Source organism: Oncorhynchus nerka, linkage group LG27, assembly GCF_034236695.1.
Source record: "Oncorhynchus nerka isolate Pitt River linkage group LG27, Oner_Uvic_2.0, whole genome shotgun sequence".
Lineage (NCBI taxonomy): Eukaryota > Metazoa > Chordata > Actinopteri > Salmoniformes > Salmonidae > Oncorhynchus > Oncorhynchus nerka.
Genome location: NC_088422.1, coordinates 30,701,310 through 30,716,153, shown reverse-complemented (window position 1 = coordinate 30,716,153; position 14,844 = coordinate 30,701,310). Strand labels below are relative to the sequence as shown.

Sequence of the window (14,844 nt, the reverse complement as noted above, 5' to 3'; positions counted from 1 at the left end):
CACCTCGCTCTGGACACTGCCTACTTCACTATGGGCAGTGCCCCCCTCGCTCTGGACACTGCCCACTTCACTATGGGCAGTGCCCCCCTCGCTCTGGACACTGCCCACTTCACTATGGGGAGTGCCCCCCTTGCTCTGGACACTGCCCACTTCACTATGGGCAGTGCCCCCCTCGCTCTAGGCAGGGCCCTCATTCTGTGGGCCCCGCATGTGTAGGCACTATGCCTTTAAGACAGGAGACAGGCCTGTCTCCTCCACAACACATAGCAGATGGAAGCTGGCCGAATTGATATTCATGAGCCCCTGCATTGTCCCATTCCCTTTTGTTCCCTTCTACCCCTCATGTGCAATGACAACCCCCTCCACTTTTCTCCTCCCTTGTTCCCATAAATAATTGTCTCAATTGCAATGAAACAGCCAGAGGCGCACAACAACAGGCTGATGTCACCACTCCTCTCTCTGGTGGAGGCTTTAATAAGCAAGTTTCCCCCGCCACCTTCCCAAGCCCCACTCTCAATTGAAGCTGAGTAATGATGGCTGATTGACAATGCGTCACCTCCGTGGGGAATCTGCAAGGTGAAGAGCAGGTCATCTGTCAGTCCTGACAGGCCACAAATTGTGGACAATAATGGAGGGTTTCTGTAGCTTGAAAGAACACAGAGACAAGGAGCCCAAACTTCAATAAATCAAGACAACTTAAATGAACAAGAAAATACATCAATTCATCTGAGTCCCCACAGTCATTGTCAGTGTTAAAACACCAATGACTAAACCAGCACTGTGTGGAATCATTACGCATCTTAAATCAGATATTTTCTTGAGGCTAAAGCAGTTATTTAAACAAATATTTCCCAGACTTTAAATGAAGACTTATAATTGACTGTTATTTCTCACACTCTTGCTTGTTTTCTCAGTCTCAAAGACTCCACAGTGAAAAAAACTGCATAGACCAACATATGCTGGTGACTACTGCTGGTTTTGCTGGTGACCATCCTTCGCTGTGTTTTGGACACTGGTGACCAGCATATGCTGGTTAACAGCATACCAACATAAACTGGTCACCAGTAAATGCTTACTTACGAGCCCTTAACTAACAATGCAGTTTAAAAAAAATACAGATAAGAATAAGAATTAAAGAGCAGAAGTCATTAGAGACGGTAGTGGCAGCATTACGTACAAAATAAGTAATTTTTTGTTTTACAAAAAACACAAATGAACAAACTAAAAAACAAAATCGATTGGGGACACATAAACGTCTGCCTTGTTCTCCGGGGCCATTATTACCAGGCCTGCAAGTGACATTATGCAGGCTTGCAAATTTATGTTTAATTCCTATTGGAATCCAGAAAGTGGGGATATCCAACAGTTGAAACTTTTATTCACCCACAATCTGCAATTCAGAATGACTGGCAGGGTTAGAAAGACAAATAAAAGAGACTACCTAAACTGGAGCAATCATTTCAGTAACCGAGTGCAATAAGTCCAACTAACAGATTGGATTAGTAACACGATTTGTTATTTATCTTTGTGTAGCATAAGATTAATTAATCAATCAACACGCAAACAGACAGGTGTTGAAACAATTTTTAAAAACGTAACTAGAATAGAGCATTCTGGGAAATATGATAATGATGGGCGTGGTTTTGCCAGCTAGACCATGCTGGTCAGATCAGCTTGACCAGTATAAGCTAGTCACCAGCACGACCAGCTAGACCATGCTGTTCGGCCAGCATAATCAGCTAGACCATGCCGTTCAGCAGGGTTGGGTATGTTACTTTATTGTAATCCAGTACAGTTACTAGTTACCTGTACAAAATTGTAATAATTAATACAACTTTTGGATTACCCAAACTCAGAAACGTAATCGTATTACTTTGTTACTTTTAGATTACTTTCCCCTTAAAGAGCAATTCCGCCACTTTTCAACATCATATTCATTATCTCCAGCACAATACCAGTGTCTACATGTGAAAATATAAGAAGAAAGGTCCTAAAACATGCTTCTCTGTGACATCACAGGTTAGATTAAAAGTAAGAAAATCTGTGATTTTCCAAACTGGTAATGAGTTCCTAGCCAGAGGGAGGGTGTCTTCTTGCTCCCCACGTCACCTTGAATCTCATAGTGTTTGAAAATCAGTTTTTAAAATGAGGTTGAAAAGTGGTGGAGTTGCCCTTTAAGAGGCATTAGAAGAAGACACAAATGAATATTACCAAGAAAATTACATCTATTGCAAGATAAATTAATGTTTGAGTTTACATAGCTGGCCATAAATGGATGTTGCATTTCAGTTAATATGTAGGTTTTGTAGGCTTCTTTTAACCCATTACCTTCTCCTACAGATATAACCTAATCGTATTGTCATTACATTAAAAACCAAAGTCTGTCAGATTTCCAGTCATTACAATTAATTGAATACCCCTTGATCTTCAAGAATATGACTTGGAAATATGTAAATATAGATTAGCGTAACCCATAAACTAAGGACTTACAGTGGGGCAAAAAAGTATTTAGTCAGCCACCAATTGTGCAAGTTCTCCCACTTAAGATGAGTAAGGCTTGTAATTTTCATCATAGATACACTTCAACTATGACAGACAAAATGAGAAAAAAATCCAGAAAATCACATTGTAGGATTTTTTATGAATTTATTTGCAAATTATGGTGGAAAATAAGTATTTGGTCACCTACAAACAAGCAAGATTTCTGGCTCTCACAGACCTGTAACTTCTTCTTTAAGAGGCTCCTCTGTCCTCCACTCGTTACCTGTATTAATGGCACCTGTTTGAACTTGTTATCAGTATAAAAGACACCTGTCCACAACCTCAAACAGTCACACTCCAAACTCCACTATGGCCAAGACCAAAGAGCTGTCAAAGGACACCAGAAACAAAATTGTAGACCTGCACCAGGCTGGGAAGACTGAATCTGCAATAGGTAAGCAGCTTGGTTTGAAGAAATCAACTGTGGGAGCAATTATTAGGAAATGGAAGACATACAAGACCACTGATAATCTCCCTCAATCTGGGGCTCCACGCAAGATCTCACCCCGTTGGGTCAAAATGATCACAAGAACGGTGAGCAAAAATCCCAGAACCACACGGGGGGGACCTAGTGAATGACCTGCAGAGAGCTGGGACCAAAGTAACAAAGCCTACCATCAGTAACACACTACGCCGCCAGGGACTCAAATCCTGCAGTGCCAAACGTGTCCCCCTGCTTAAGCCAGTACATGTCCAGGCCCGTCTGAAGTTTGCTAGAGAGCATTTGGATGATCCAGAAGAATATTGGGAGAATGTCATATGGTCAGATGAAACCAAAATATAACTTTTTGGTAAAAATTCAACTCGTCGTGTTTGGAGGACAAAGAATGCTGAGTTGCATCCAAAGAACACCATACCTACTGTGAAGCATGATTTTGAGTGAAAACCTCCTTCCATCAGCAAGGGCATTGAAGATGAAACGTGGCTGGGTCTTTCAGCATGACAATGATCCCGAACACACCGCCCAGGCAAAGAAAGAGTGGCTTTGTAAGAAGCATTTCAAGGTCCTGGAGTGGCCTAGCCAGTCTCCAGATCTCAACCCAATAGAAAATCTTTGTAGGGAGTTGAAAGTCCGTGTTGCCCAGCAACAGCCCCAAAACATCACTGCTCTAGAGGAGATCTGCATGGAGGAATGGGCCAAAATACCAGCAACAGTGTGTGAAAACCTTGGAAAGACTTACAGAAAACGTTTGACCTCTGTCATCGCCAACAAAGGGTATATAACAAAGTATTGAGATAAACTTTTGTTATTGACCAAATACTTATTTTCCACCATAATTTGCAAATAAATTCATTAAAAATCCTACAATTTGGTTTTCTGGATTTTTTTTCTCATTTTGTCTGTCATAGTTGAAGTGTACCTATGATGAAAATTACAGGCCTCTCATCTTTTTAAGTGGGAGAACTTGCACAATTGGTGGCTGACTAAATACTTTTTTGCCCCACTGTATTAGCCTTTAACCTACTCTGCTGTTGATGATTTTGTTGTCATGGAGGACTTATTGGTCTCATTGCTTGGAGTTGAAAAATAAATGCTACTCTCATGGAATGGCATGCTTTGAGCACTACTGAAGTGCTATTTGCATGTGAAAAATGTATTCCAAACGCTGCATTTGGTATAGCCCTTCGTGTAGCCAACAAAAGCCTATTCCTGCTCTTTTCCCACAATCCATCAAACGCATTTGGTGTGTTAGACGTCTCTGACTTGTGGTCAGACTCGCTCAGGCGGAACAAACTTACATTTACGACCTTTTTACCATACGGATTTGAAAGATATTCAGAAAACTGAAAAGGTGTCAGATTGCTTTCGCAAATATCCTTTCTGAATTTAAAAGTAATCCTAGAAGTAATCTAGTTTTTCAAATGTATCTCATCTTTTCACAATATTATTGCTTGTGATATACCAGATTACAGTTAGTTTTTTATAATCAGTTACAAGTAAGAGATTAATCCATTATTCCCCAACCCTGCTGTTCCGACCAGTTTGACATTTTGGCTGGTCTGATGCTGGCTTTTTCAGCAGGGTCAAAAGCACATCCAAATAACAACAATGAACAATAAACGATGCTTGAAGACATCATCCAGTGTAGCCTGTATACCAAAATAAACAGATATTAAACACTAGTCTTATTTTAACACGGTGCTCATAAATCAGATGCACCCCAAGCCAGTATGAAACTATTAATAGAGCCCTGATCATATCACTGTTGCTGTACTGAACACTAACTAATTAACTTTGCACCACCCAACTCTTCCTGGACCATCTGTCAGAAGTGATAATACCATCCACTTAATTGCATCTGCCTTCTTAGCGATGCACCATTAGCCGGCTATAAACCAAGGTTCCAGGGGTCCATTTTATTTCCATATGGAGCCCTTGATGGTCACAGCCACAGCACACGGAAGTCATTTTATTGGTACACGTTCCCAGGGATTAATACAATTCCACCCCCAAAAAAAATCAACATTCAAGTGACATCATTGGCCTCAGAATCCAGGAAGGGAACAGAGGTGGCTTCTCATTCCCTGGTTAAGGACTGATGAGAGGCAATGTCCCTGGAAAAGCCTTTTCTGATAATAGGGCCATTTGAAACTTTCACTTAATCCCCTCTCCAGTACTAGTCCTTAGTTACCATTCATATTTCAGTTCAAGTACACTGGCCTGAAGGATGAAATAGCTCTCACAGAATCAAAACCCCAACTCGTTCTTGCACCCTTTCCCCTTTAGCAATGATATACAGTAGGTACTAAAGGCTAGATCTATTGACCCCAGCAGTAAAAGCTAGCTCTCAACAGGGAACAGGAATTGTGCCTCTGTGTGACTGGTTTAAGCCTGTTGCGTGGAAACAGCAATCCAGGTGATGCATCAGTCCATGGCAGGAAGCCAGAGGCAGATATCAGGGTCGGTGGAGGCTGAGGGATGGAGCTGGAGAGCCAGCCAAACCAAGCCATTCACACTGCAATAAATGACATGTTTACAGCTGCCCATGGCTCTCTGCACTAGTGGACATTTCTTCTGGTGTCAGCAGCACATTATCATATTTAATCACCCCCAGTAACCTGAGCTAAATGGGGAGGAGATTGAAGTGACTATCGCTCTCGCTCTGTAAACACGATGTATATCACAAACAACAAAATCAAGATATTTACAGACCCGTTTATTAAGTTCTTTCAAACTGAGCTTTAAATTAAGAGTTTTTCAATAGCATTTTATTTGAATTAACTTTTAACAATGACACGAGCTCTGAAAACAAATGGGTCTCCTGGTAGAAGCATGGAGGGGATCAGTTCATTACATGGCAGGCATGCACAATGAAAGTGCATGGTGTTTTCTGAAGCATATCATTCTGTTTTTATTTTAAGCATTGTTAACTAGAAAAATGTACAGCTGTGATCATACTTAAAATAAACGACCGATCATCAATGAGAAGAGGTACATAAAAGACGGACACCCTCACACAGGCACAAACTACTACAGCATGGATTTCAGTGAGAGAACATTGCTGGTTTCTCTAATCGACATCAACTGCGGACGTGGAGCTAAGAATAACGCTGTATTGCAGGTTGACATGAAAAACATTTGTACTTGAAAATAAAAATATACGTAGAATGTTTCCACTAATGGTTAAGAGGCTGATTGATTAAAGGAAAAAAAGCAAAGCTGACAAAGAATTGAGACAGCAAAAACTGGCCACGTAATATTCAATACAATTTAAAAGTAATTTCATGTAGCAAACTCCCCTATGGATTATACTGAAATGGATCAAACATTAGCATCCTTGTACAAAAACAAAACAAATATGGTAATAAAAACAAGAACAGTGTAAATATATATATATATTCTTATTAATGCCTAACTGTATTTACAAGGACATACTAGTTTTAAAGAATAACTGACCACTGACCCAACATACACCACATAACCAAAAGTACGTGGACAGCTGCTCGTCGAACATCTCATTCCAAAATCAAGGGCATGAATATGCAGTTGTTCCTCCCTTTGCTGCTATAACAGCATCCACTCTTCTTGGAAGACATTGCACTAGATGTTGGAACATTGCTGCGGAGACTTGCGTCCATTCAGCCACAAGAGCATTAGTAAAGTCAGGCACTGATGTTGGGCGATTAGGCCTGGCTCGCAGTCGACATTCCAATTCATTCCAAAGGTGTTCGATGGGGTTGAGGTCAGGGTTCTGTGCAGGCCAGTCAAGTTCTTCCACACCGATCTTGACAAACCATTCCTGTATGGACCTCGCTTTGTGCACAGGGGCATTGTCATGCTGAAACAGGAAAGAGCCTTCCCCAAACTGTTGCCACAAAGTTGGAAGCACAGAATAGTGTAGAATGTTTGTATGATGTAGCGTTAATATTTCCCTTCACTGGAACTAAGGGGCCAAGCCCGAACCATGAAAAACAGCCCAGACCATTATTCCTCCTCCACCAAGCTTTACAGTTGGCACTATGCATTGGGGCAGATAGCGTTCTTCTGGCATCCGCCAAACACAGATTAGTCCGCCGGACTGCCAGATGTGAATCGTGATTCATCACTCCAGAGAACGCGTTTCCACTGCTCCAGAGTCCAATGGGGGCGAGCTTTACACCACTCCAGCAGATGCTTGGCATTGCGCATGTTGAGCTTAGGCTTGAGTGCGGCTGCTCGGCCATGGAAACCCATTTCATGAAGCTCCCGACAAACAGTTATTGTGCTGACGTTGCTTCCAGAGGCAGTTTGGAACTTGATAGTGAGTGTTGCAACCAAGGACCGAGGATTTTTACACACTTCAGCACTCCCATTCTGTGAGCTTGTGTGTTCTACCACTTCACGGCTGAGCCGTTGTTGCTCCTAGACATTTCCACTTTACAATAACAGCACTTAGAGTTGACCGGGGCCACTCTATAGCAGGTCAGAAATGTGATAAACTGACTTATTGGAAAGGTGGCATCCTATGACGGTGCCACGTTGAAAGTCACTAAGCTCTTCAGTAAGGCCATTCTACTGCTGATATTTGTCTATGAATATTACATGGCTGTGTGCTCGATTTTATACACCGGACAGCAACAGATGTGGATGAAATGGCCGAATCCACTCATTTGAAAGCATGCCCACATACTTTTGTATATATAGTGTATACAATGTATGAATGTCCCTTGGTAATATATTCTCTGGAATTGGTCATTTATTATTGATTAACAAATACAACAGACATAATTCTAACTCTGATCCATCCATTTCATAATCCTTTCAATTCAATCCTGTCTGTTTCCCTTGTTCAGTGGAATGCTCAGAGTAGAGAAATTAGTGAGTGTTTCTTTCTCCTGCACTGTTTGACACAAACAGAAAGAAAATCCCAGCAATACAATGTGCCCTGAAAACATTTCCACCTCAACCACGAGCCAGCAAACTGCCTTGAGTTCTTGATGCCCTACCGGTCGGTTTAAACATTTCCGAAGTAAGCCCGTCACAATCTCCACTGGTGTGTTACCTAGTCTCTGGGAGGGTGGGAAATATCCATACCAGGCCAGTTGTGCAGAGGAGAACACAGGAAAAGGAATATTTGGTATTTGAGGGGAGTGAGGTATCAGCGCTTTTTGATGGCCACCCCGTTGGAGTGGGGAGGGAACTTTGGCAGGCAGGGCTCCTCAGCACCAGCATCGTGGGAGAAGACCGAGTCCTCGCCCGAGGAGCAGGTGGAGCTGCGTGTGTCAGGGTAGCTGGGGGAATACTGGTCCAGTGGCACAGACAGCTCCAAGTATTCCTGCAAACACACACAGATGGCATTTATGAGAGAAGATTAGACACTGGCCAGAACAGTCATATCTGGCTTTAGATATCATTAGTTTTACACCCACATACAGACAAGTGGCTTAAATGTGAAGTAAACACATTAACATTTTGCATTTACTCCTGACAGTAACACTCTGTTGACTGTGTGAACTGCTGAGGTGTGCTCAAATGTGGGGACACACCTGATTGGACGTCATGGCCAGGGTGCGGTCCAGGTCTTCCACCAGCTGTTTGAACGTGGGCCGGTGAGAGGGAACAGCATGCCAGCAGTCCCTCATCATCATGTATCTTTGGGAGGGGGGAGAAATTTAGAAAATAGAGCGGGAGAGAAGGAGAGCGGGAAAGGTAGATAATTCTGCTGCTGGCTTGTGTCAATATCTTTACTGCTGCGTCCCTGAGCTCTGGGACAGTATCTTTACTGCTGCTTCCCTGAGCTCTGGGACAGTATCTTTACTGCTGCTTCCCTGAGCTCTGGGACAGTATCTTTACGGCTGCATCCCTGAGCTCTGGGACAGTATCAGCTATCTTCTTTACTGCTGCGTCCCCTGAGCTCTGGGACAGTATCTTTACTGCTGCGTCCCTGAGCTCTGGGACAGTATCTTTACTGCTGCGTCCCTGAGCTCTGGGACAGTATCTTTACTGCTGCGTCCCTGAGCTCTGGGACAGTATCTTTACTGCTGCGTCCCTGAGCTCTGGGACAGTATCTTTACTGCTGCGTCCCTGAGCTCTGGGACAGTATCTTTACTGCTGTGTCCCTGAGCTCTGGGACAGTATCTTTACTGCTGCGTCCCTGAGCTCTGGGACAGTATCTTTACTGCTGCGTCCCTGGGCTCTGGGACAGTATCTTTACTGCTGCGTCCCTGGGCTCTGGGACAGTATCTTTACTGCTGCGTCCCTGGGCTCTGGGACAGTATCTTTACTGCTGCGTCCCTGGGCTCTGGGACAGTATCTTTACTGCTGCGTCCCTGAGCTCTGGGACAGTATCTTTACTGCTGCGTCCCTGAGCTCTGGGACAGTATCTTTACTGCTGCGTCCCTGAGCTCTGGGACAGTCTTTACTGCTGGGGACAGTATCTTTACTGTACTGTCTCTCTGGGACAGTATCTTTACTGCTGCGTCCCTGAGCTCTGGGTCAATATCTTTACTGCGGCGTCCCTGAGCTCTGGGACAGTATCTTTAATGCTGCGTCCCTGAGCTCTGGGACAATATCTTTGCTGTGGCGTCCCTGAGCTCTGGGACAATATCTTTGCTGTGGCGTCCCTGAGCTCTGGGACAATATCTTTGCTGCGGCGTCCCTGAGCTCTGGGATAATCCCATAGTATCCATTCTAATGATAAAACACTGAGGAAGGAGGCTTACAGTTCATGGGTGCAGGTGGAGGGCTTGTCCATGCGGTGGCCCTCCTTCAGCAGCTTGAACAATTCCTCCACAGGAACCCCCGGGTACGGCGAGCCCCCCAGTGTGAAGATCTCCCACAGCAGCACCCCGAAAGACCATCTGCAGAGTCAGATGAACAAACCCGTCAGTCAACACACAGGTCACATGAATCTGACCAACTTCTGCACATTACAACAAATAGTAAAGGTGCATCTATTCCATACTCACACATCACTTTGGTGCGTGTATATCCGGTCAAATAGAGCTTCTGGGGCCATCCACTTGACTGGCAAACGACCCTGTGGGTCAAATGCTAGTGTAAATTGGCTTATTTACAAAGGAGATGGAATAAGGTAAGGGGAAGCAATTCTCACATGAATTGGCATGGCTGAGGTAGGTGATGTAATAGCAGCACACTCACATTGGTGGTCTTCTTATAGTAATCAATATGGTGGATATCTCTGGCCAGGCCAAAGTCTGCAATCTTCATCACATTGTCCTCAGTCACCAGTACATTGCGTGCAGCCAGGTCTCTGTGGATACACTGTACAGACACATAAGAACTAGGTCTAGCTGGCCCAGCACATACACTGCATCTTTACTGTACTATACTCAACTGTGCTGATGTACGTAGAGTCGGATCCTGATGTTACCTTCTTAGAGGACAGGTACTCCATGCCACGGGCCACCTGGTAGGCACAGGACACCAGGTCTTTGATAGACATGTTCTCTATGGGCACCTGGTCAGGGTTGTAGCAGTACTCCATGCCTGGTGGACGCCGAGCTCTCAGGTACTCCCGGAGGTTTCCCTTGGAGGCATACTCCACAATAACATAGAGAGGACCTGGGGAGGGCGGGGGAGACAAGCGTCACTCACTATTCAACACCACTAGAGGATGTGGCTTTTAGAATAACTTTGTGACATCTGACACAAGACAGACTGATAGGAGCAAAATGGCATTTCAAGCGGTGAGGAAGGATTTCATTGAGGGGTGGAAGGGTCATAGTGAGAGTTAAGCTCTGAATTATAACCAACAGCTGTATCTTTCTCCTAACATGTCACACACACAGAGACAAGAGAGAGAAGACTAATGGTGTATTCTGGACAGCCATTTTGTGGTCAGGGGAAAAAAACCATTAAAATCACAGAATTAAGACTCTACAAAATATAAATAAAGAACAAGAAAAATAATCTATATGTCTGTTAACACGTGTACTCAAGTGTTTAAACAAAATCTACATCACTATCTATAGTAAATGCATCGACTTGAAAACAGTTTGCCAAAAATGTGAGTTTGTATTTCAAACCAAGCCGGTGGGAATAATCTGTGCAATGCTACCAGATTCCTACAGTAACTTCTACTAGAACTTCTCAAGGGACGAGGTGGAACAAAAACCAGCCTTGTGTCGAGGACAGAAAGCTCTGCAATGTTCACAGCAGGGTCAGAACACAGTGCATGGTGCCAGGGCTTGTCAGTGAAGATTTGAAAGATATGGCAACCCTGGCAGCAGCTGTGGTCATCTCAAACTGAAAGCTTGGACGTTAGGTGTCAGAATCCCTTACTCATAACATTGGACACATTTCTGCATGCTGATCTGAACATGCTGTTAAACAACTGAACAATGCAAGGGTCTCAAAACACCACATTTTTCTCAAAATTAAACATGTTTTCAGCATTACTGAATGAAATATTTGAAGGGAAGAAGGGGGGGGGGGTCTGTGCCAGTGTGAGACCTACCATCCTGGGTACAGGCTCCCAGCAGGTTAATGATGTTCTTGTGCTTCCCAATGATCTTCATCATCTCCATCTCGGAGATCAGATCTGACAGGTCTTTCTCTGTAGCATCAGCTGAGGGGAGGAAAGAAATTCCATTTGGTTTTATTCATAAAATTCACTCAATCCTGAAACCTCTATGATTTGCAAATAATAAAGAATTCCCATGTACAGTAAAACAATCCAAGTTCGTAAAAAACTAAGTAGATTATGCTACACAAAATGATTTCAAAGTACATTTACATTACTATTTAAAAATGTTTCGAAGGCACCACCTATACGCAAAAGGACAGTCTACTTCCAGAGGGACATTCAGGTAGTGGGGGGGGGGGGGGGGTCAGTCTGGAGATAAAGGCAGCACATAAAGTTATTTTCCTACATTCCCACCCCCACTCATCACAGTTTTATTAACACAGTCACATATCCCAAGTCAGGGGGTTCTCATACATTTTTACTCTGGTCTCCCATTTACAGCGGCCAGGAGCCCGTAGCAGATGCCTCTTATGTCTGTGCATCACGGCTCTGAGTAAAACTCTCCTCCCATCTTGTAATTATGGTTGTGGCTTTCAAACTCCTTTTAAATAAATAACTTTAAATAACTTCCCAACATGCAGTATAGGAGACCCAGCCATGTGCCCAAATCACAGGTTCGATATGGTTTATGAGGGGGAAAAAACGACTTACATTTGAGCATCTTCACGGCCACTTTGGTGATCCTGTTTGGCTTCTCTTTGTCCATCCCTACAGCCTCTCCCATCACCACCTGGCCAAAGCAGCCTTCTCCCAAGGGTTTCCCCAGCACCAGTCTGAGTGTGTCAAAGGGTGAGGAAGAAACAAACAAATTTGAGAGGATTGTGACAGACAGGCAATTTTCCCATTCAAAGGTGTGTTATGTGATGTCTGTATTTGATAGGTGTGTTCCAGTCATCTGGGTACCGGTCTCTGGGCAGCTCCCAGCGTGGATCCTGGGGCAACTCGTACTCAGAGACCCCAGACAGCATAGGAGAGCCGCTGGATGAGAGGCGGGAGGGCCGCACCAACATCACCCCGGAGTGGAGGGAGGAGCTAGAGTCCACTGACACCTGAAATACAGAAGCCTGCTGTTACTCTCTCATAGTGGAGCCAGGAAAGGAACAACAGACAGAAAGATGTCCAGTGTGGACAGAAAGTAAAAGTAAACCCCCAAAATGTTACTGAAATAAGTCTGTAGACACAATGTCACAACTAATTGATTCCAGTGGAAGCAGAGAGCAGGATGGAACGAACGCCTGCCCTCTACTCACACCAACCTGAGTCAGCCCATGGGCTCTTTGGGGAACCAGAAGCTCAAGGAAAGAATGTTTTTATTTATTTTCACAATATAATGAACACTTCCATTTGAAAATAATAAGTTAACAAATTTGAAGATGCCATAAAGATTACACTAAATGGGATGAGAATACTACAAAGAGCAAGAAAAGGTATAAAGATTTCAAACCCCCTATCTACTTTCTGTTACCTGTCTGCGCAGGGGGATGCTTTTAGCCAGCTTGTGGACAGCCAGCTGACTGCTGAAGTCACTCTTCTTGGACGAGCTGCGCATCTTTAAGATGATGGCCACGGCCACCATGACAGCAATGAGGAAGAAGCCCACACAGTAGATCAGCACTTCCAGGTAGGTTTGGTTGGGTGGTGGAGAAGGGGGGACTGCTGGATGAGGGCAACGCGATAGGATAGGTGGCAGGAGGTCAGCCACACTGGGTCAAATTGCAACTACAGAGGTCCATGCATTCTCAAATACCAATCACACTTTCACCACACACAGGCATGTAACACACACAATCACCCTGATACGTTCACTAAGACCACTTAGCTGACATGTACAGAAAAACAGAGCCCTTGACACCACTGGCACAAAGCGCAGAGCACAAACTCCTATTGTGGCACCATAATCACTTCATTCAGGCATAGGGTTTCACTCCACATTCTTTTCCAGTGTGACCCGCAGCTATATTCTCAACAGCCAAGTTAACCCAAATATATTACACAGAGCCTTTTGCAAACTGATGACCATTAAACCGGATGTACATTAAAATATACTAACTTTTATTTATTTATTTGTGCGCAAAGGCTCTGTTTTTAAGGAGAACATAGATCACACAGGCAACAACAAAAAAACATGCCATTGAACACCGACACACATTTTAAACATGTTCAATAGTAAGTTTAGTTAAATTATTTGTCTAAAGTAAAATGTCCCATTCTGACTTCCTTAGGGCACATAAAATGGTGGTTCTGCATAAAAACCCAGTTTTAAATGGCTTGTGTGGTGGTTGTTGGTACAAATAATTTTCATTATGATTTTCTTGTAATTACAAAATTTGACATTGACTCATGATAAGGAGCAAACCACCTAGGTATTGAAGTAGACTAGACACAAAATATAACATTTGTTTAATCAAAAATCTACTTATCTCCAATTCAGAACAGTGTTGTAATATTTTGCAATATAGATTCAAATCATCATATTAGACGTTTCTTTTTTACCTCGCTTTCCAAAAAACACCAGAATGATACCAACACCAGCAACACAAGTGAGCTGCCCTTGTGTCTAGAGGCTGAATGACAAGCAGCTTGATAATTGGACAAATTCCAACCCTGAGGAATGAGCCGTCCACTACAGTGGGCCAATTATCAACGCTAGCCTTAAGAGCAGGCTTTGTCCTCACAGCAGGAAATGACATCAGGGATATATGTCATTTGCAGTGCTTGTCAGAAAACATTAGCCTTACACATAATCAAATGTAAACACCATATTGAAACCAGAATGGGAGAGACATAGGTTTGAGTAAAACACCAACAGTAATGCCAAACAACCCCTTTTCAATGTGAAACTTCATCTTAAAGAAATAAAGTAGAAGTGCATTGTAAAGTTAATCATTTGAAACATGGAAAAATGACAAATAATTTTATGAAATTGGCCAAGTAATGTTAATTGTAGTACATTTACATTACATTTAAGTCATTTAGCAGACGCTCTTATCCAGAGTGACTTACAAATTGGTGCTTTCACCTTATGACATCCAGTGGAACAGCCACTTTACAATAGTGCATCTAGGTCTTTTAAGGGGGGTGAGAAGGATCATTTTTATTCTACTTTCCAATATTGAGGGTATAACCACTTGAACTTTACTATTCAAGGGTTGTCAGTTGAGGTCAGTACTTTCTATGGGTCAGATAGGGTGTTTGGCATTCTGTTATTCCATAAAACAGAAGACAGAGGGGAAACATTTCTCAACATGGACCATACTGTCCCATCCAGAAAGGTTGGATGGGCCTGGAACATGGCTTACAGGGTGAGGGTGAAGGTTAGTAGCACAACTTGGCC

At 43.3% G+C, this 14,844-nt stretch overlaps 1 protein-coding gene across 8 annotated transcripts in view; it reads right to left on the bottom strand.

Annotated features, from left to right (window-relative positions):
- Positions 1–5,678: 5,678 nt before the first annotated feature.
- Positions 5,679–14,844, bottom strand: part of LOC115111572 (fibroblast growth factor receptor 1-A-like) — a 47,649-nt gene continuing 38,483 nt past the window's right edge. For 4 of the 8 annotated variants that reach the window (XM_029637740.2, XM_029637742.2, XM_065011547.1 and 1 more), the window contains 10 exons: positions 12,970–13,166; positions 12,414–12,559; positions 12,162–12,283; positions 11,442–11,552; positions 10,320–10,546; positions 10,124–10,246; positions 9,931–10,001; positions 9,685–9,822; positions 8,509–8,614; positions 5,679–8,297 (listed from right to left, as the gene is read on the bottom strand). In XM_029637740.2, coding sequence (XP_029493600.1) covers positions 8,121–8,297; positions 8,509–8,614; positions 9,685–9,822; positions 9,931–10,001; positions 10,124–10,246; positions 10,320–10,546; positions 11,442–11,552; positions 12,162–12,283; positions 12,414–12,559; positions 12,970–13,166 — 1,418 coding nt within the window. In that variant the 3' untranslated portion in view covers positions 5,679–8,120. The remainder of the gene's footprint in view (positions 8,298–8,508; positions 8,615–9,684; positions 9,823–9,930; positions 10,002–10,123; positions 10,247–10,319; positions 10,547–11,441; positions 11,553–12,161; positions 12,284–12,413; positions 12,560–12,969; positions 13,167–14,844) is intronic. The other 4 variants (XM_029637746.2, XM_029637747.2, XM_029637745.2 and 1 more) reach the window with 3 other exon arrangements.